The sequence below is a fragment of the Acanthopagrus latus genome, chromosome 13, assembly GCF_904848185.1.
Source record: "Acanthopagrus latus isolate v.2019 chromosome 13, fAcaLat1.1, whole genome shotgun sequence".
Classification (NCBI taxonomy): domain Eukaryota; kingdom Metazoa; phylum Chordata; class Actinopteri; order Spariformes; family Sparidae; genus Acanthopagrus; species Acanthopagrus latus.
The window spans coordinates 10,637,820-10,659,763 of NC_051051.1; the positions used below are offsets into that span (position 1 = coordinate 10,637,820).

At 43.4% G+C, this 21,944-nt stretch overlaps 1 protein-coding gene across 2 annotated transcripts in view; it reads right to left on the reverse strand.

Annotated features, from left to right (window-relative positions):
- Positions 1-21,944, reverse strand: part of mtnr1bb (melatonin receptor 1Bb) — a 43,377-nt gene extending 21,433 nt beyond the window's left edge. For both annotated transcript variants that reach the window (XR_005078748.1, XM_037120735.1), the window contains exon 1: positions 21,475-21,944. Coding sequence is in view for 1 of the 2 variants with exons in the window: in XM_037120735.1 (XP_036976630.1) it covers positions 21,475-21,682 (208 nt within the window). In the remaining variant the exon portion in view is untranslated. The remainder of the gene's footprint in view (positions 1-21,474) is intronic.

A 21,944-nucleotide genomic window follows, 5' to 3' on the forward strand; every position in this document is an offset into this window, starting at 1 on the left:
GGGGTAGTTATCAGGGTGGAGGTGGAAGTGGAATAAACATTAAGGAAAGTTCATTTATTCATTTATTCTTCAATGGAGGCATGAGAGCAGGCAGGGTTGTACCGTCAGAGCAGCAAAGTGAAGCAAAGCTTTTAGGGACACAATCCAAACACCGACGGTGTCATTATTGTGTGGCCGTTACACAGGAACTTGACATTTACCTCATAATAATACATTAACACACACACAAAAAAGTTTTCCATTGCTAGATGAATCTGACATTCTAGAGCAATAGATTTGTCTCCAAAAGGAAACATGTACAGACAGAACAGTGATTAGCAAGCACCTCTGAAAGAATGCAACTTAGGAACACCACAGACGACACGAGCTAAGAACGAAATGCAGAGGTAGCACATGGTGCGAACATCACACAAGATGATGCATCGAGCAGACAGATGGTTCTGTAGCACATGATCAGCAGGATAACATGACCTTATTACCATATACATGAGGGCTTGCAGAGTTGGAGTTACATCAGAGAAAAAGCTCGGAAGGAAAAACACCTTTCGCTTGGGCGTTGTGCACCGTGTTACCTTTTATCAAATCAAAATATCTCTTTTTGTTACCGCACTTAGGATAAATTGGTCCCCGCTCTGAAAGCTACTTCCTTTTCAAAGCATAATGAGAGGAGACAGTGTTTGGCCATTGCATAATTACTCCTGCCAGTAGGCTTACACATGGCTTACATACTGGCCTCAACCGCTGCAAGAGAAAGTCTGCATATGTGGAGGGCATCGGGTGGAATTACAATACAGTGCTGTGATGTGACATATAAAAAATAAATAAATAAAAAGCCTGTCAGGTGAAGGGATGAGTGAAGGATTTACAGCTCGGGGTTTGTTGCACACACAGAAAGCCCAAACCCTCGGGAAGTGTCTCGCAAAAAAAAAAAAAAAGTTTTTCTGTGTCACGGCCATGCTCAATGACGCCGAACGGGTCGTGAGTACACAAACCATTTAGCTTGGCCTTGTTTTCGATTCTCCTCCTTTTGTTTCTGCAATATTGTGAGGTAGAGGAAGACAATTTCACAAATGTATGCAAAGTCAGCGTTCACATTTTGAGCATCCTGCCGGCTCAGTCCTTTTGGCAAAATTGTCAGAGACAATGGTAATAATTCCAAACAAATTAGTTTTACAGCATTTTTTTAATTAAAAAAAAAAAACTACAATCAGTTATTGCTCAAACATTTTTAGGCAACACAAGACAGAATGTGCAGGCATGTGGAGACTAGAGTGATGGATAGAACTTGCTGAATAGCAACCAGGATTTCACATGGTGACTTGAGGGTTTTTGTAATTTGTGGTATCAGTGTCAGAGCCATTACACAGATTTTCTTGACTGAGACGAGAGGATTTTTGCATCAGAGCAACACTGTTCAACTATTAAAGTCATTCTGGAGGGAGACAGTTGATTGTCGCATTCACACATCGTCAAACACCAAACTTTGGACCAAAGACTCAGTTTGGTGTTTGATTTTGATTTAGATTTTTGGTATTTGGTGATCTGGGCATGAGACTAGTGCACCCTGCCAGTTGCACAGCGTTGGCTGGGATCATGTCCAGCCTACTTTCCTGATGAAAGTTACATCGAGCTGCTTTAAGCTTCACGTAAATTGGTGTAAACGGTGTGCAGTCTTTGCTCAGTAAAATGTACGACTGCCATGTCAAAAATGACAGATTCTGAAGCGAAGATGGAAGGATGACTCATTGCGTGTACGTGATTGCGTGACATAGCGTGAGTGATATCTCCCGTCAGGCATTATGACTGTGCCGTGAGCGAGAGCCCATGTGAAAAAAATCTCCCATATACACCTTGTTGATTTTCTCATGATTTGTCAAACACAAATAGGCTTAGCGTTCGTATGGAGAGCATCAGTATCGTATGCGTCTGTGACAAACCAGGGACGGTAAATGTCAGAATATACTAGCACTTATGTTGACTTAAGAGATCTCTCTCTCTCTCTCTCTCTCTCTCTCTCTCTCTCTCTCTCTCTCTGTCTTTTGTGGTGAAACAAAACCCCAAATTAAACTTACTGCTCTCCAAGCATCATATACTAAAGGAGGCTTGAACCTTCCTAATTTTAAATGCTACTATTGGGCATCTCAACTCACTCAACTTGGTTGCACTCTGACAGAAGTGACATCAGATGGCTCTCTATAGAACAACATATGTTGAAAGCTACCCCATTAAAAAATCTCCCCTTCTTGGGATCAAAGAAAAACCTTCCTTTAATAACAAAAAACGCTATAATCTTGAGCACTTTTCGGGCATGGCAGGAAACTCATGCATTGTTTGGACTAGATATCTCATTACTGAGAGAGACCCCTTTGTGGAATAATCCCAATATTCTTACCCTATCGCAGATGGAACTTCACAGAAATGGACCAGGAGAGTGATCAAAAGAGTTAGCGACATACAGTAACAACATACTATCAAGCTTCCAGCAGCTATCATCTAAATTCAGTTTACCACAGAACAACCACTTTAAGTTCCTTCAGATTAGACACTGGCTCCAAGATAACTGTGCTGACTTTCCAAACTTGCCAGAGGAATCCCCCTTTGAGAAGCATCTGCTTGATAAATGACACTCCTCCACAAGAGGACTGACATCCTCTGTATACATCTTGAACAGAAACTTGTCAATTTATGACAGACTATCGATTAAAAACAAGTGAGAGACAGACCTAGGTTGTAACTACAAAGACGTTGAGTGGCAAAACATATTGGAAAGATCCCAAACTGTACTAATTTCCACTAAACATAGAGATATAGGATGGGGTGTGAATGCTGTCAATCTGAATAATGGAAATGATCACCCGATTACAAGACACTGGACCGTCCGAATGACGTTGAAGCCAGAGGAGCTACAGACAGAGAGAGTCCTCAGGATAACCATCTTTAAAATCCAACAGTTTAGGGGCTGCAGTGAAGTTAAAGTGTGGTATTGATCAGAGCAATCACCGAAGGAAGCATCAGAAGTTTCAAGGACTCGGCGCTGGAAAGTTCAAGTTCATCCGACGCGCCAGCATTCACTGTCAAGTTCAAGTTTAAATCTTATCTTGTTGCTCACGTCTCTGCGCTGCTCGTATCTCTGCGACGTAAACACTGTGCTGAGATGGTATCAAAGACCCAGATAGTAAAGCAGATCTCTGGGGCTCACCGGGCTTGTGAAAAGCCGGTGATAGAATGACTGGATCGCATTCAATGTTAATTGGGGGAGTGGAAAAAGTACCCTCATGTGTGCATGACTAGATCTAAAAAATAAATCACACACAGTCCTCCTGCCTGCACCAGAGAGTATATCGCGCCCAAGTGTTTTCTAAAAATGACACATATGGCCTTTTTAAAACAGTGTTTTCCTGTCTTCCACAGTTATAATGGGCAAAGTCTGGAAAACATCACCAAGTCCAACACTGGGCTACTTCTTCCACTCTGCTCTCGTGACAGCAAAAAGTTTAAAGCATTAATAACTTTGCATGTTTGAACAAGCAAAATATGTGGCAAACTGCTGTCAAAATAGTCAAATCTGGCCCGGTACTAAAAGTATGGGGTGCTTTTTTCAGGATCTGAAGTGAAAGAAACACCTTAAACATAGAGCTTTTACTTTTCATTGCACCTCATGCATTCACACTGTATCAAACGGAATTGCAAATCTTTCGGGACACTTCGCAACTAACTGCGAATGCCCAGTCCGTCTTGGCAGTCTATGAAGTCCAAACACAGCTACAAGAGTATGTTTCATCCTCACAGGACTTTGAATATCTGTGCAGAATTTCAGCGCAGTCCATCCTGCATAATTACAGTCTGGACCGAAATGATGGACCGACCGACAAAAGACATCGCCCCGGAGCGTTCCCGTCATTGTTTTTTTTCCCCGGTCAGATATTCAATTGTGCACTTTTCAGGTCCAATATGCTGAAATCATCCACCTACAGCTTATAATTCGCTGACGCCATAGTCAGTACACCACAACAATGGCTGAATGGATTTTAACCATTCAAACAGCACTTAAAGAATCAATTCCCTTTTGTTCTTTTACAATTTTGAAATGCACAGATAGCCTTCATCAATCTCTCTGCAATGTTAGCGTATATCAATCGTAAGACAAAAATACATAGACAGATGACCAGGGGATGAGCCCCATCCCTTCAATTAGGGAAAAGATTGGTGGGCTTCTGCTGAAAGGGCCTGTGCCATCTGACTTTTTCTCGGATGTTAGCAGCAAACCCATAGGACCAGAGAGCCCAGCATGAGGAGGCAGCATGTTTTAATGGACGTTCACGACTATATTGTGTCTATAGATGTAAAGGCTTCTGCTCCTCTGGTGTTGCACTGGTTAAGTCTTCAAGTTTATCTGGGAGGAAAGTTTCAAAACTCCCGTTGTCACACACGTCGACACTTTCCTGTCCGTGCTGGAGTCAGCAACAACGTCGAATGGGGAAAAAAAAAAACACACACACACGCAAAAAAAAAAAAAAAGCCACGGTGAAACACGCAGCAGTGCAGCAAATTACCGTAGCTTGAGTTGGCAAAGGCGGCAACTGCAGCGCAAATACTGCCAGTCAGCTCTGCCCGTTGGTTCCCAGCAGTTCAGTCCTCATCAGCTTGGCTTGAGGAGACGATGCTGTTGCTGCTGCTGCTACGTTAGCTTCTATCCAACCGTGGGCTGCAGCAACATCAGCTGAATCCTTCTCTCCCTGCCCTTTTTTTTCTGGATTGGACCCTTTTCGAGTCAGACAACATCAAATTTGAAGCGCTCTCTATAAAGAGGAGAACAGACAGAGCCCGGCCTGTTTTTCTTTCTTTCCATTCATTGATGTCAGAATACAGTCTGCCACTGAATAATTAAAGTCGGCTGGGATGAAACAGCTGGTTGGATTTTGAAAAAAAAAAAAGTACATTGGTAAGTTTTATGAATGGGACCTGCCCGGATTTTTGAGAAGCCCTATGCGGAGAGTTTGACTTGCACACCTCAATATAAGCAAGCGTGTATAAGTAATATTGCTTACTGTCATTGTTTAAAAAGCTAGCTACAATATAGGAGTAGCTGGGTTATGACTAGAATGGGTTTACATGCTTTAGTGCTCAAAAAACCCCACAGTTTTTTCATACTGTCCAGTGCTACAGCTGTGTATTCCCCCCTCTGTTCGAGCTCCTATCTCTTTAATGGCTCCCTTCCTGACACTCAGTCTGCTCTGATTGGTCAGCTCACACATGGCTGAGACAGCGCAGCTAACAACAACGGATCCTTTCTGACGAGCCAAACTAGCTGCTTGGCACAAGAAGCGCAAACATGTGACTTTGTGTGATGTCACAAAATCACAGAATTAACGACATGACTACTGAAGAGGCGTTTCAGGAGCAGTATTTTCTGTGGGAGAGAGGAGCTTCCAAGATCTTTTGCATGCAAAACATATATATATATATATATATATATATATATATATATATATATATAAACACTGACGGAAAGGACAAAAATGAAAAAGAACAATAGGTCTCCTTCTAAACTAAATAAAAGATAATGTGAGCATTTTATTAAATTGTCTCATAAAATTATTCTTACTTATTTAACATTTCCTATTGCAGTATGTAAGAGAGAAACAATCAACTATACTTAAAATCTTTGAAAGGAAGAAAATGTGCCTGGTAAATAAACAAGATGTTATCAAAAATGGACAAATTTCACCTTTTAAGCTGTTGTGGTGAAAAACCGTAGCGATGAAATGCCCCTGTGCACACGCCGCTGCGACATTAGCATTCAAGTGGAGTCAACTGATGTTTATGTCACCTTGCAAATACATAGATGGAAACATCTGGCTCTGGTTCGTCTCTAACAGACAAGTTTGTGCCACAGAAAAAAAAAAAAAAAAAAAAAAAACGAGTGGGGAAAATGTTCTAAATCTATCGAAATATGTAGAATTGCTACCAGCGTCCATTTCATATTCCATTGCTCATATTAAAAATATTGATTATAGCTGCTTTAAATTGTGAAAAAATAAATAGAGGAGGGCAAAGATTCTTTATATCTGTAACAGGAGAACAACAAGATTATTAAAGACGAGCGCAGAATGATATTGAATCCGAGTGCATTTTTTTTTTTGATGAATGTGGCTGGCCGAATGGTAGAAAAACAATTCCATTTGGCTCTCTCTCATGCTCTGCGTGGATCCGCAGTTGCTGCTTAGTTCAGTTGCGCCTCAGGCTGGCTGTGGCTGTGGACTTTATAAAAATGTCACCGGCATGACGAATACATGGAAACAAGGTGAAAAAGATTAAAGGTTTAAGTTTCCTCTTTGGCGCCGCCCCACCGGATCATGACGTTAATATGGCGGCTCTGACGAATGCTCGCTTCTCGTGGCCTGAGAGGTGCAATGTTTCCCACCAAGTGTAATTGAAAGCATAATCAGGATGGATTAATCTGCTGATCGCTACCGCATCTCTTCTCCCTCGCTCGCAGTGCCTTCACGCATCGGGTTCCTAATCTGCAACATGAATGGTTTATGTCATTTCTTTTTCCAGTCCATTGTCAGTGACTTTCAATTTGTATCTATAATGCATGCCACATTAGTGATGCTACTCTGGCGCTGGGTTTATAGCCTGACCTCGGGTGCGCACACAAATCAACACAGCACAAAAATAACGCCGGGGGTCTGTCAATACGTTTTAGGGCCAGATTCCTAGGGAACAAATTTGTTTTTCTATCAGGTGTGATTACATTTCCTGTCTCCCCAACATGCACAGGTGCCACATATAGCAGGGCTGCGTGCGACCGGCAGCAGCCAACTTCTTGTTGTCGTAATTGAAGAAATGCAGGCTTTCGGCGCAGATGCTTCTTGGAAGCATCGGCAGACTTACTCGGCTGAGGTGGGAGGGGTAAGATGTTTTTGTTCTTGTCTCGCAGTCTTGATGAACAGGCCTCGTGCCCAAATCTCCCTGCCATCTGAAAGCATTTTTAATACAGGCGATTAATGTTGACATGCTTTAAAAGAGAATAAAAGTATCCCCTAGTTAATACTGTGAGACTGCTTTGAGGCCGGTGTTGTTTACTCAGACACGTGACTGCGGGGAGTTTCACTAAGTTTAGCTGGCTCTTGAGAGCCTCGGCCTGTTTGCCAAATCACTGAAGCAAGTTATTGGTCAGATTTTCAGAGGCTACAAGGGAAATGGATATTTCAGTCAAATGTTTATCTTCTGCATGGGCGTTAATGCAGCTTAAACCGTCTCGGAAACTGGATGACATCTTTCTGAATAACAACAACAAAAAATATATATATATATATTCGTGTGCATCATGAGGCTACAAATGATGCATGTGCTTCGAGAAGTTGTCATCAGTTGGTAAGCTTTTGTTTGAACGTCCAGATGAACTCGGGTCAGGACAATTCGCATTCAAAATGCACTTTGTGGACGCGTCGCCTCGGGCAAGCTAAACCCTCCGTATCTCCCCCCTCAACATTTAGGATGCACAACACCGGCCCTCGCCCGTTTCCCCCCTTCTATTCCTTCACATTAAAAATGCCGTTCCGCTCAGTCTGCCGGCACATGCTGCCAAGCCTACCAGGCTGTGAGGTTTACTAGCACACACACACGCACACACACACACACACACACACACACACCTCAGTCTGTCTCAGAAGGTTTGTGCAATAGTTCAGCGTCTAGTTTGGAAATCTGAAAATAGAAGCTTGCGCAAACTTCAGATTTCAAGCATTGCCATACGTTACCTACAACACAAACTCCCAGGCATATGCATGCGTGAAAAAGGAATATCCTCGCCCACCATTTCTGTGATTCTGTAAAACTACATGTTCAACCCGTTCATGATCCTGTGATACTGTGGCTTACTGGCTTTTCTACTGAGTACAGCAGGCAGACATTAAGTCTGGTTAGTCCTAGGAGATTGACCTTTGAAGTGCACACTGAACTGTAAGGCATAGCAGATGATTAAATCAGAAAGCTGTCTTAGCTCATCATTATAACAGTGAGCATCGGGAAAAAACAAGCCTAGATTAAAGCTGCGCTGCACAAAGGGAGGAACGGCTATTGACATTATTGATTGTGCAACCATAAAAAATAATCAACCACACCAGGCTTTTAAGCAAGAATCTCTTTCATTATGTAAAATGTTTGTCTTTTCGCGGCATTACTTGCAGAGTTACGTCCATCTGACCGACCGCAGCCTTTGAAGGGCTACCATTTCTTTGGGCATTCTGTGTTTGATCAGTAAAACTTGGCATTTTGAAAGCACACCATTTGATTACTCAGACCGTCTGCCGGCTGCCAAGTTATACAGAATATGTGTGTCGTGAAACAGATGAACATGAAATCAAATGACACGTAGCCCCCGAGGAGGGAACAGTGGCTGCATTTGATTGTTTTCTTGCCTGTGTTTATGCATTCTGCCGGTTCAACATGTGATCTTCGGTTAAATATGTCCTAGGAGCCTTTTTTCCAAATCAATAGTCTAGCCAAGTGAGCACCGACATGGATTTTTCTGGTTGAAAACTGGGTGAACAGCGAAAATGCAGTAATAACATCATGCCATGAAAACACAAATTGATGTCACCATTCCGACAGTTTGTTCAGTTCAGTCGAGACACAATATTGATAGTGTCTCACCAAGGTCATATTGCTAAATGTACTCGACATGTATTTCAGTGCATTTAATGTCAGAGGCTGTGTGATGCCGACAGGAAGCATCCAGGACTTTGTACTGGTTGTATGCAGCTGTTACATGCATGCGCGGGTACTTAGGCTTTAAACCGGGCATGACAGCACGTTTGGTGTCAATTCACCAGTGAAAAGATGTTAAAAAGTGTTTCAAAAGACGTCTTTCTTTATTACTGACAATTCACGGTTCTCTATTAGGCCATACATGCCACTGACATGCAATACTGGCTTTTCAACCGAGAAATTCAAGGTTTCTCAGTCAGCCTCCAAAATGACGATAGACTGCTATTTGCGCAGGATGCAAAACGTCTCTGTTGCAAATCCTGTTCTAATCTTTTTTACTGCAGGTGTAGGGGATCAAACAACCAAACGTCTGATTAGGGAAACAGCCTCTCCGCCTTCGCAGCCTCACATTTATTTCTCCAGCTTTGTGGAACTTGATGCACAAGTCCTGGTTCAGAGTAGCCAGAATTTCAGCACCTAAGGACTGTCCCATTTTACAATCACATATACTGCAGTGCTGCCTCCCGTTACAATGTGCGCTAATCCTCCTCCTCATTGGCAGCTCGCAGTCTATATAGTCCCACGTTTATGGCATTTTATACGAAACATTAAAATGCGTTGAAATTATGTCTACACAAGGGTGTCACTTTATCTTGCGAAGTGGTGGGGTCACAAGGGCTCAGACAAAGATGAAAACACGTGATTTTTGGCGCTGTAGCCGGGGGGATGAGTGTGAGGTCAGAGTAGATCCTGACGGGAGAAAAGTTGTATAACAGCACAGCCTGGGCCAATACAGAGTCCAAGGTTTGACAATTCTTGACCACCCAAGTCATACACATCATAGTTATTTTAGATCACACTACCTTGCTCGGTGCGACCCGCCCCACTCTGCCTCTGATTGGCTACATCCAGCCCATTAAGTAATGTCCATGTGCGACTCTCACAAAGACTGAACAAAAGTGAGATGTGTCACTCTGTAGCCAAAATAGGGGGGTTCAAAACACAGTGTGCAAAAGGGATGCTGCAGCAATGCACCATATGAGAAAAAAATAATGTTTTCAGAAAATTAAAGTGAGTGAACCTATTCTACTAGGACCCCCAAATCAAAGTACAAACCTGAAAATTAGCATCATATATACCATGTCAATCAAATGATATCTATGTGACATCTGCTGTAAAAAGCACTAGTGCATGTCTGTCTGGCAGGACCTGCGGAAAAAAGAGGTACATATGAGGAGACCTCGATCTGACTAGCATGTGCATTCTTAAAACTTTCTTTCTTCTTTCAAACATAGCTGTTGAAGCGATGAGGAAACACATCTATTTGTTGGCCATGTAAGATTATCAACTGCAAAAGTAAACTTTATTTTAATGCTGTAAAACGTCAGAATACAGATCAGCTTCTTTCCTCAGGCTGTGAGACTCCTTAATTCATCCTCAGCATTCGGCCATAAAAAAAAAAAAAAAAAAATTATATTTGTCATTTTATTACCCTTCTTAAGCTGGTGAACACATTCACCATGAAAATATCGGTGTAACGAAAATGTTTTCAAACTTTCAAGAGGCACAGGAGAGGAAAAAAACACTTTTAATTAAGAAAACTGGTAATTTCCATTTTGACTCCGAGCCCCGGAGCATCTCAAACCGGAGTTTCACAGGAGACCATGCAGGAGCTCAGATCAATACAGTTTGATCAAGCATTCATATCAGACTCAAATCAATCAGAAACAGATGCTCCCTTTACACATATCTCCTTAATCCATGGTTTCCCTTCAGAAGAGACTAATTATAGGCCAACCTCTGATGAGATACATCTTAACTGCTGCGGTGAATCGGAGATGACTTCAGGGCTTACCAAACAGAACAACTAGTTGAAATGAAAACTAAACACTTTTCATCTTTTAATTGACTTTAAAGCAGAACACTGTCATAAATACCACTGACACAACACAACATTTGAATGATTTAAGCAGCACCAGAGTGGAACACATCAAAGTCTAGGACTCAATCTTACAATTTATTTAATTATTATTATTATTATTTTTTGCTGAAAACAGAGTCCGCTATGATTTCTTTGGCGTTATGATGCAATATCAGCTGTGCTGTTTGTTGGGTTTTCAGTTAAAACATCACCGCTGTGGAGTTTACACAGCAGAGATGGACTAATCCCATCACAATTAAAGCACAATCTGAACACATATTCCTAGAAATTCAATATCAAATAACTTTCCAGATGCACTCTAAATCGATATTAAACTTTCCACATTTGGCCTCTGAGCCTTTATGTACATCTACTGTACAGCCTCCAGCTACATCTCTGTAGGGTTGTGTCCAGGAGTAGATTAGGAGGTGGCATCCATCCTGCTCCGCTCTCTCTCTCTCTCTCTCTCTCTCTCTCTCCCTCTGTGTCTGCCTGAAACAAACATTCTGTTTGTCTGCTCGGGTCGTTTGCATGAGAACACTTCCACGCGTCGTCCCCCCCAACGCCAACCCCTCCCCTCCGACCCTCATCCCATTCTCATTTTCTCATCCGAGATTGCCCTTAATATCTCACGTCTTCTCCACTTCACCTCCCTCCTCCCTTCCGTTCCTTTTCTCCTCCTTCTCTTGCAGCAAATCCATCGCTCCTTCCTCCACCTCTTCACCCACTGCTGCCGGAGGGTTCTGAGAAAACTGTTACATAATGCACTTCAAATTATCACAATGCATGCATTATGGAAAACGGGGAGACGCGGCAGGCGTTACAGGGATTCGATAAGGATTGGAAATATCCGATCGCTTGCTTCGAAGTTTAAATGGGTCGATGTATCTACGTCCATGGTTACTGTGATTAAAGAAAAAAATTTGCTCTGTCAGTGGCTGTGTGTGTGTGTGTGTGTGTGTGTGTGTGTGTGTGTGTGTGTGTGTGTGTGTGTGTCTGCTCGCGTGCATATGTGCAAACTTGCGTTTGAGTCATCCCCCCGTCTGAGCACTAAAGTACTGATAACAACTGGGTGATTGTGATGACACATGACAGTAGTTCTTACATTGTCTCGGCTGCGCCTCTTCCCCTTTCTAAAACAGCATCACTCTCCTGCTTTTCACAGCGAGGGGATTTTGGTCGCCTCTTATCTAAATGTTGGGCCGTCTCTCTCTATTTTATAGCCTGTGTCCTTGTCATTTTTTTCTGGCTTTGAGCTGCACCCAAACCTTCCTTCCTCTCTCTCTCTCTCTCTCTCTCTCTCTCTCTCTCTCTCCTCTCCATCTCCATCTAGCTGGTCTGAGCTCCTCCTGTGCTTCCCTTTATCCAGCTGTCTGTGTTCGAGGGAATTACAGAAGTCATGCCTCACCCGAAAAGATACAGGAGAGTGTCTGGGGCACAGCTCCGGCAGGAGGTAGACTCCCAGAGCACTTAAAACTGCTGAAAACATCCCCAGCAGTCGTGTCCAACCTTCACTTCTGCCTAAATACTCGCTGAGTAGTAAGACAAAAAATAAAAAATAAAAAAAATAAATCCCAGTAAAACCAGATGATGAAAGAATTATATGGCAAAGCCTCAATACATACAGAAGATCTCCCAAAGCCTGGCAGACACTCTCCTCCCATGCATTATAGATCAGTGGCAACACAGCTCCCCTATGGATACTACATGAAACACCATGATGAAACCAGACCGAGTAGCTAATATTTGTCACAATGGGATATATAATGGGATGTCAAATGCAATTTTAACACGTGATTCTAAATGATTCAGCATCCGAAAAAAAAAAAAAAATGGATTAATTCAAATCAAACTAGCAACAGAACCCCTGCGTCTAATCCCCCCCCCTTTTTTTCTCTTTTTGAGCTACGGCTTAACACTCCTCCATTTCCATTCCGCCTGCACTGTGATCTCTCTCTCTCTTCCATCTCATCTGTTATACAGACGTACAAACAAAAAAAAGAGAAGAAGAAGAAGGGGGGGTTCCAATCAGGGTCGTTGGGTTGATGGTACGAGCCCGCCCACCCGCCTGCCTTTCAGCTGTCTGGTTCTTCTAACCGTGCGTCAGAAAGGGCTGTGAAAGTTACTCGGGGTGAAAGCCAAAAAAATTCTGATCAATCTGACAACCTGTTCAGCCGGCTCATCGCATGTTTTTGATTTTAATGAATTGAAATCAAACACCCAAGGGGCCCCCATGGCAAAAGTGGGTGCATAAATTATAGTAGGAGGCAGGAAGAGGCGAGGATCTGAGGATGCCTTCTGGGTCATAGTGGAAATGAAGGGCATAACTAAGTGATGAGCAGAATGTTAAAAATCCATTCCAGGAGTTAAGGAGAGGTGGTGGTTCGGGGGTTACGGGGTGTTTTACCTAGATAAAATCTTAGTTACTGCAGTCTGTAGGCACGCTTGAGATGCAAGTGGTGCAGGAATAACAAGGAAGTAAATCAGCACCTTTTTGAAACACTGATATCAGGGTTACAGAGCGCCTGACATCAAAGAGATCAACAAAACACAAAAGGAATACTATATACAGTATGTCTCACACCCTATTTTATCTGTTGAGATTGTGTTCCTCCGCATATTTGATGTGTTTTGATGGGTTTTCTGGTTTGCATCAGCATCCTGAGACGATGCCACAGACGATCTCGAGAAAACGGCAAACAGATTATTGCTTGAGGAGGGAAACAGAACCAAAAAAAAAAAAAAAAAAAAGAGAGAGAAGGCACTTCTTTTCCTACAGCTTCACCGGCTGTCTGAGGCGAATGATTACCATTGGTGCAGAGTTTTTTTTTTTTTCCCTCAGTTTAATTTGGAGGGATGCGTCCCACCGAATGGAAGTGTGAGGCAATCGCAAATTAGGCTAAAGAAGTCTCACTAATAACAAAGTACCTCGCTTTGAAATATAGTTTCAATGTGCGCGTAATTTGTCATTTCCACACCATTAAGCAAAGCATGACTGAACAATTGCGGCAGGACCGCAATTAACATGGTGTTTTAATTCAAAAGCCAATTGGATTTTCGGTAGTTGGTCATTTATTTTCTGGAAGAAGTGCAACGTTTCCTGATATACAGGCTTAGCTCCCCGCCGATATTTATAAAACCAATAGCTTGTGCATGCGGAGCAATTAAAAGAAAAACACTTTTTCTTTCCCCTTACAAAGAAAAAAATATATATACTGTACATCACAGCCTTTAAAGGGGCACGTGTTATGTAGTTTTGGTGAAGAAACTCAAACTCAGAAAGTTATTGAGGTAACAATACAAACGCAGAAACATTTTCTTTTTGCATAACAGAGTAAACAAGCTGTTCTCAGAGGAAAATAACAAAGTTTGAAGCTAGAAAGGTGGCAGGGTCCGCCACATGTAAACAAAGAAAAACAGTCCGAAACTGCGCTCAGTCTGTTTATTCGCTTTATCCAGTCATGTAAAACAAAGACAGTCTGTTTCATTTGTTTGTTCTGGCACAAACTGATTAAACTGTCATCCCCAAAACTACATGATGCACCTTTAATAGCCCCACCGCTTTAAATCTGCAATAAACGTACACCTCATTATGATTCTCAGTAAAAGACGGGGGGGCAGCAGCGTTGGTGTTAATGTTTCCGAGGGATTCCTTGCAATAGTCTCCTAACAGCCGTACGTCCTGTCAAAATGTCTGGGAGCGAGACACAGAAATCCTCCATACTTATTCATCGGGAGACACTCCGGATTAACGTGTCAGCAGGAGCTCCTGGAACGTAAAGATGTTAAATGTGGACTCAGGGAACCGTCCAAAAGGCTCCAAACGCCCGAAGTTTCTCTGTTTGCGGCCCGACACAAGTTCTCTCTCTCTTTCTCCCTCTCTCTGTCTCGCTTTTCCCACATCTCTTCTCTCACACATTCGCAAAGGTTTGAGCGCAACGTCTTAAACTTTCGGTCATTCACCGCGGGTTGAAGTTTTGAACACAACCGCCACACACACACACACACACACACACACACCTCCATTTGTAACCGGGTTTCCGGTCTTAACCAGGAGAAGTTGGCCTTTTTTTCAGCTGTCGCGGCCAGCTGTCACAAACCAATTAGAAGCGCACAGGCTTTCAAGAAACCGCTACTCGCAAGTGTAATTATACCGGATCAGACGTACACATGTGCACACCAGCTCTCTCTCTCTCCCTGCCGTATGAATATTTTAATCCCTTTTTCATGTTTTATCAATGTGAAAACAGCTAACTAAACTGTGGCTGAGACGGAAGCGGCGGCAGTGTAAGTAGTAGCAGCGGATGTCACAGAGGGCTGCTGGGAGAAAAAGGCTGGGGTTGAAGGTTTCAGCAGCGCGGATGAGAGCCAGACGAGAGGCTAAAGGTCCTTCTCGGGGTACAAGGGTGAAGCCGAGCTTGGACTGACTGACTGACCGTCTGTCTGTCCTTGAGCATTCCAACTTTCTAAGTTCAACTTTCACAGCTATCTCGACTTTAATATTCTTTTTTAATTCATATATAAACATATATATTTCTATATATGCAGCATTTATGGATTTTTCTTGCTTGCAATGTGTTAAGATTTAAACAGGCAGTTATTATTCAGTTCGTTCTGCCAAGGAAATAAAGAGAGTTTGTTTATTTGGTTTGTTTAGACATTAGAAGAAAAAAAATATCAGTCGATGAGGATTAAAAAACTTTGGATTAAAATGCGTGGCCAACACAAAATGTTACGTTATTATTAGTGACAGATGGCTGCATCCGCCGCTGTACCACCGGACTACAGAGCAGCTTCTGTGAAAAAAGAGAACCCTCCATCCATCAGCACTCCACCACAGAGTCTTCATTTTCATTAGGAATACCTATGAAAATAGCCAATCCTCTCCCCGATGGTCTTTTCTGCTCATCTTCAATCTCGAAATATCACATTAATTATCCTGTTCTGAAAGTGAATTGCTAGTTTCTATCGTTAAACTCATGATTCATTGCTCACGTCTTTTATGCTGCGATAAAGCGTTTCAGCGCTCGAGATTATTTTTGGTGCCAGGACCATCTTTTTGACGGTCTCCGCCTTGTCTTGGAATCGGTCACGTTTAGACTCCGGAATTTATTTAAAGATCAGTCAAGGAGGCACATGAAGGGATATCACTGTGTTAAAAAAAAAATAACAAAAATAGTTTGATACGTAATGTGCCTAAAAATGGTTCCAGTGGGAAGACGGAGGTCACCCGGAAGGCCTGGTGCTTATGCAAAAACACTGTGCAGTGTTGGTCGATGGTAAATTGTGTAGTAGTGTGAATAAAGAGTGTTGAATAAAGAGGGTTACGTTCATTTCAGCTCCGTTGGGTCCTTTGGAATACAAACAAAGTAAAACTCCCACACAGAAACCTCTTTGATGCTTTTAGCTTTTTCTGTGAAGACATTTTTAATGTTTTTAATGCTCTTGGCACTCACACACACAAATGGGATTTTCATTTGGCATTGTTGGTGTTAATGTAATGACTGTGGCGTGGTTCGCGTGTTCACACCTCGTCCATCTACGCGTCTCGCCTTGCCTCAGTGTCGGTCTCGACTCGATCTTGGCTGAGGCGGTCTTGACTACGACACTGGGCTTGTCAGGGAGTCAGGAAAACTTCTAACTATGCTAGACAGAGTAAAGTCACGTGGCATGCTTTGGACAGCGTGTTTTTATCCTCAGCAGCTTTTCTTTTTAACAGCATAACCACAGTCCACTGGTATAAGGTAATTATCTACTTAAACTCCTTGTTTTTCCTTGACTTAAAGTGTTTCAGGGCTAAAATTAAAACTACAAAAAACGTATGATAATAATAATGATACAGATAATAATCAAGGCTTCTTTGCTAAGCCGGAGCCTTCATAGCTCAGCTGGTAGAGTGCGCATCCCATGTACTAGTCAGAGTCCTCAGCAGCGGCCCGGACTTTTGCCGCCTGACTCAACAACTGCACCATCAAATAAAGGTAAAAAAAACCAATAAAAAATATCTGCATATTATAACGTAAAGCTCTTCTTCAGCCAGCCTGATGTCAGGTCATCTGATCTAAAAACAAGCTTTTTCCTCCTAGTTTCGGACCTTTGGATTCTTATCAGCGTGTTTTTATATCTATAAAGAATCAACTATTTTCAAGATTTTCTGTCAAGAAAAAAAAAAACACCCTCTGCACGGATGGATCGCTTCCTCACACTCAAAGATTTTCCATCTCTTGCACTTGGGCTGCATCTGAAATCCAAACGTTTACTTTATCTCGCCTTAAGAAAAACATCAGGACTCTATTTGGAGACGGTTGTAGGATGAATATTACAGAACTTTGGCACCGAGTCTGGCGCAGAGTCTCCCGCCGTCGCTATTGTTAGATCCCAAATGCATGCTGGGATACCTGTCATCCCCGAGTCCACACAAGTCAGCTTCTGCAGCATCCTCTATAAAAAAAAAAAACCTGGCAGAGAAAGGTTCACTCCCATTTATTTTGCGACTGTGCTTGGCAAGATGCGGACTTGGAACTGCGCTTGGGCGATGACCAATGACATTTCACAAGTACAGACAAGGAACGCAGATTAAAGGTGGCCTTAGGTGTGAGGGTTTCAGCACCAAGGAGAGAGACAGAGACTAGGTTCTTTTGTGTGTGTGTGTGTGTGCGTGTGTGCGTGTGTGTGTGTTTCAGCACCCCGGACAGAGGCAGACTGAGAGTGACTGGGTGTGAAACGCGGCACAAGCCCGCTCAGTCTTAACCAGGGAATATTTCAGGCATTATTTTTGTACAGGCAGAGAGCTTTAGAGGGGAAAGTAGCGGGAGAGGGAGGGAGGGAGGGAGAGAGAGATATGATGTAAATAAAAGTCTCTGTGAAGAAGAGTCTCTGTAACGTGCGATCCTGTATAACTCTCTTTGAAGGTTCGCACCACCTAAGCTCCTTCAAAGACAAATCTCGCAAAAAACAAACAAACTCTGCCCCGCACAACTGTACGAGGCGATCTGGAGAGCACACTGGAGACAGCGGGACATCAAGAAGATGTTACTCGTGTTCTCCTCGGATTTGCTTTATGTGTTTTTTTTTGTCACGTGGTCACAAAGAGTCGTTTCAACAGACACATTTTGGGGGCGGTGGGGGGGGGGACAAATGGCTTTAATGGCTCGTGAATGTGTGTGATTGTGCGTCTGCGGGCAAAGGGCCTCGAGACGCACAATGGCGCCTGATGAGAGAGAAGGCCCCCCCTTTCAATGAATCACTGAGAAACAGCGAGAGGGCAGAGAGGTAACGTGCAATCCCCCTGCAATGCCTTAACGCGGCCGCGGCCCACGAGTTCTGATCGGTGTGAATCACGGGCACTCTCCAAACCGACTCGGCGCCAGAATAATAATGACACTGTACTATAATATTTACTACGGCACGGGCACGGATATGTGAGAACGCGTTAGTCATCAGCCCAGCACTGTGGCCCACCGCTCCGCTGTCTCCGCTCCCTCCGACGCAGCGGGAGCTTATGCGAAGACCATGACAACCGTGGCAGCTAATGCTGACCTCGCGCGCCACCGCTGCCACTGTTCAAGTCAGGTGTTTTCCTTTTCCACAAACTGTCGAGTGGGTTGTTTTTTGTTTTTTTTTTTAAAAAAAGAAAAAAGAAAAAAGAAAAAAGAAAAAAGAAAAAGAAAATACAGCAGCAGTCCATCGAGTTCACGACTGTGGGTTCGGTGTGGTTTTCTGCACTGCTGAGTGGGCCGCTTGAGTCGAGAGGGAACAGCTTTGAGGCAGAAATGCACCATGTGAGCGGCAAAAGTAAAGAAAAAAATAACACAACTATATAAGTCTTTCTGGAGAGGTAGGCTAAGGGGAAACCTAGGAATAGATGAAGAGAGAGTAACCAACAACATTCAGGATTTCTTGATATCTATGGGGCACACTGAAAAGGCAGGTGATCAGACTGAAGATGTGTCGGATGAGTAATTCATGAGACCGTGTGACTGACGGGTGCATCATGTGTCCCGGAACGCGAGAATTTACCGCCCGGGCCCCTTTTTGGCGGCATCGTGGCATTCATTCAACAAAAGATCGACTCCTCCTCAAGCTTCCGAGCCCCTGAGTGTGTCCTCTCAAAGCACAAGGGCGACTTGAATCTGGCTCAGTGGACTGATAAACGTGTTTTGCCAAAGGGTGGACGTGATGTTATCCAGTACGACGATTCTTTTATAGAATATCAGTTTCTGTGTGTGTGTTTCCGGGGGACAAAATCTGCCACAGTAGCCACATGATTTATATGTATTTTGATAAGACTCCAAGAATGACTTATACTTACAGGGGAACTACATAGACTTTGAGAAGAAATTCAAACTCATGCATAGAATTTAAATTACAACATTATGAGGTAATGACATGCACAAAAAAAAAAAAACTCCATAACTGAACAATCAAGCTGTTCTCAGGGGAAAATAAGGTCCCCGGAACACTGTTTGAGGCTAGAAAGGTGGCAGGGTCCGCCACATGTATACAAAGTGAAACACTGTGAATTTGCATTATCCTTTGTTTAGTCAGTGAAGATCTTTCTCTTCTGATCCAAATGTCTTTCACAAAACAACAACTTTTTTATTCATCTAATTTCTTTTTACTTTAGCAGACTCTAAACTGAAACTCTAAACAAACCGCAGACCAGCTGCTTTGAAACAACTCAAATAAAATCACCCACAGGCTCGCACAGGCGTCCGAGAGAGGCGGGAAATGTCTCTTTTTCGTGTTGAGTCCTAATCAGCTCATATATGGTCAACGTGTTCGTTCCGACACATTTTGATACAGAGCCACTTTAAAAAGGCTCTAGCAACAGGGGTAACGGACTGAGAAGCAGCGTAGATAAAGACTTAAATCGCTTTTTAATAAACCATAACATCCGTCTTATTCACTTAACAAGTGGCGAGATTTCCTCTTTTACCCAAGTGAACTCGTCTGATTGCAGCTATCTCGAGCGTGCCACCCAGCATAAAGTTCAACGAGATAAGTGATTCAGAAGGATGTTTGTAGATTACGCCAAGCGCAAAAATGAAACCGACCCTTGATGATCTGCAAAACGCATTTCTCCCTTAACTTTTTCCTCGGAGGGCCCCCGCTTCTTTAGAGCTCCCGTAAACAAATAGCCTTGCTTCGCGGCGATTCGGAGCCATCAATGGGCCGAACCTCGCCTGTGAAGGAGTCTCTCTCTGAAGACTAGCCTTTTTCGAAAGTGCCATCTGACTGTAAAAAAAAACACACAAAAACAAAAACATAACACAATATACCTTTTCCCAAAGCGAACGAACGCGCGGGGAGGTTGACGATGTCTCTAAAATGAAAGCGAGGCAGTTGTTTCTGGTTAATCCTCGGGGTGCTCTGCCCATCGACTAATAAGGAGCAGAGAATTCCTGGTTGCATCCTACTGGCTGAAAGGGAGAGCCACTGAATATGCAAATAAATGCACATACCCTGCCCTAATTGTTGCCCGATATAGCACAAAATAGCCGGTCAGCACTGTGCGGCAGACTTTCCTGCATAAGTTATCCGCTTTGGCAAGTTTTGAGTCACACATTTGTTCTCAAAGCAACTCTTTTTTTTTTTACATGGGCCAGGACAGTGACTTGTTTCAGGGATAATTTGCTTCGTTAATCGATGTAATCTATAAATTAAACATGAAAGTGTCTGTATGTTTTGTTGAAGAGGGGCTGATTAGGAGGTAAACCGATATGATTTAGTGAGATTCCTGAAAGGGGGCTCATTATCATCAGAAAAGAGCTGAATTACGACCCCAGGGGAGCGCTGGAGTGAAAGAGCACCTCAGTGCTTCTTCTTTTCTCCGAGTTTTGGCTTTATGCTCCGTGTAGGCCTCCTGGGTAATTTCCACATATTCACATCAGAATGGCCTTCTCGACATCATAAAAAAAAGGCACTCACCTGCTCTCATTAACCAGCCCAGGTGTGACTCACACTTTTACCGATAAAGACAGAGACAACGAGGCTGTTAGTTTTAATATCTCGGCTGTCGGCTCTGTTGCAGAATCAAAGCTGGGGAGGGCGTAATTGGCCATCTGAGCATCCAACACGGTAACACTGAACTTTGAAAATGTGCAGGTGAATTCCCTGCAGCCGCCATCGACACGTCCACCACCGGCAGCACCACCATCAGGAGGCAGACTGTGAGGATGCCCCTTCAGCAAGATGCGAAGCCGCTGGGTGCTCTGGGTACTGTTGCCAATTAGAAGGCTAGAGAAAGCCCTCTGAGCCATATGGATAAGCAAGCAAGCCTTATGGTAACTTAAGGTTGGAAAAAAAACCGCAGATGAATCCATGTGAGTTCAGCTAAATGTATGTTTTTTTAAAATTCAATTTCATCTTATTTGTTGTTTTTCCTTTTTTTTTCTCCTTATGTTTATTTATTTATTTATTTGCATTTAATTGCTGACTTTTGGTTGCATCCTGGGGGGCAAAGTGCGCGCAAAGGTCTGTTTTAAAACAGATGCGCACAAGCCGCCTGCAGACATAAAACGCAGGGTTGAAACAAAGCGGACTCACTCTTCTTCTTCTCGGAATTCACTTCACAATCGAGTTTTTTTTTTTTTTTTTCTAGCACACAGGCACATAGCCTACACACTCTTATGTAAATCCATACTATCATAGTAGTGAAAGTTCAAGCGTAGGCACGCAGGAGTTGGATGAGAGGGGCGAGTGCATAATGACTTTCTCCTCGGGGAATGACTTCTAATTAACGGCTGCTCTCACTAATCACCAGGTTTCCCTCCTCCATCATCATCATCATCATCATCATCATCATCATCATCACAATGGTTGCCAAAAGACCTTACCCGAGTTCCTCAGCTTGCGGTTCCTGAACACCGAGATGATGACCAGCAGGTTGCCCAGCACGTCCACCACCGTGGTGAAGATCAACACGCTGGCCAGGATTCCTATGACCCAGGCGGGGCGGGCGCTCCCCTCCGTGGCCAGTGTGCGCTCCAGCTGCCCCAGCCGCGGTTCTGTCCGGTTCTTTATGAGAGCGAATGTGTCCGGCATCACTGGCCCACAATCCCGACGCTGCTCTCACGTCCCCTCGACTGCGCGTTTTTAAGTCCCGCAGGCACCGCCGGTGCGCCCTGAGCGAAACATGGTCGGAGTTCCACAAGAGCGCGCGTCAAGTCCGGCGACGATGCGAGTTAGTTGACGTTCCGCGCGGTGCGACCTCTGTTAAGTTACCTTCTCTTTTTTTTCTTTTGTCCCCCCCTCTGAATCCTCGCAGAAAACTCATCCATCCATGTGTCACCGAAAAAAAAGGTGA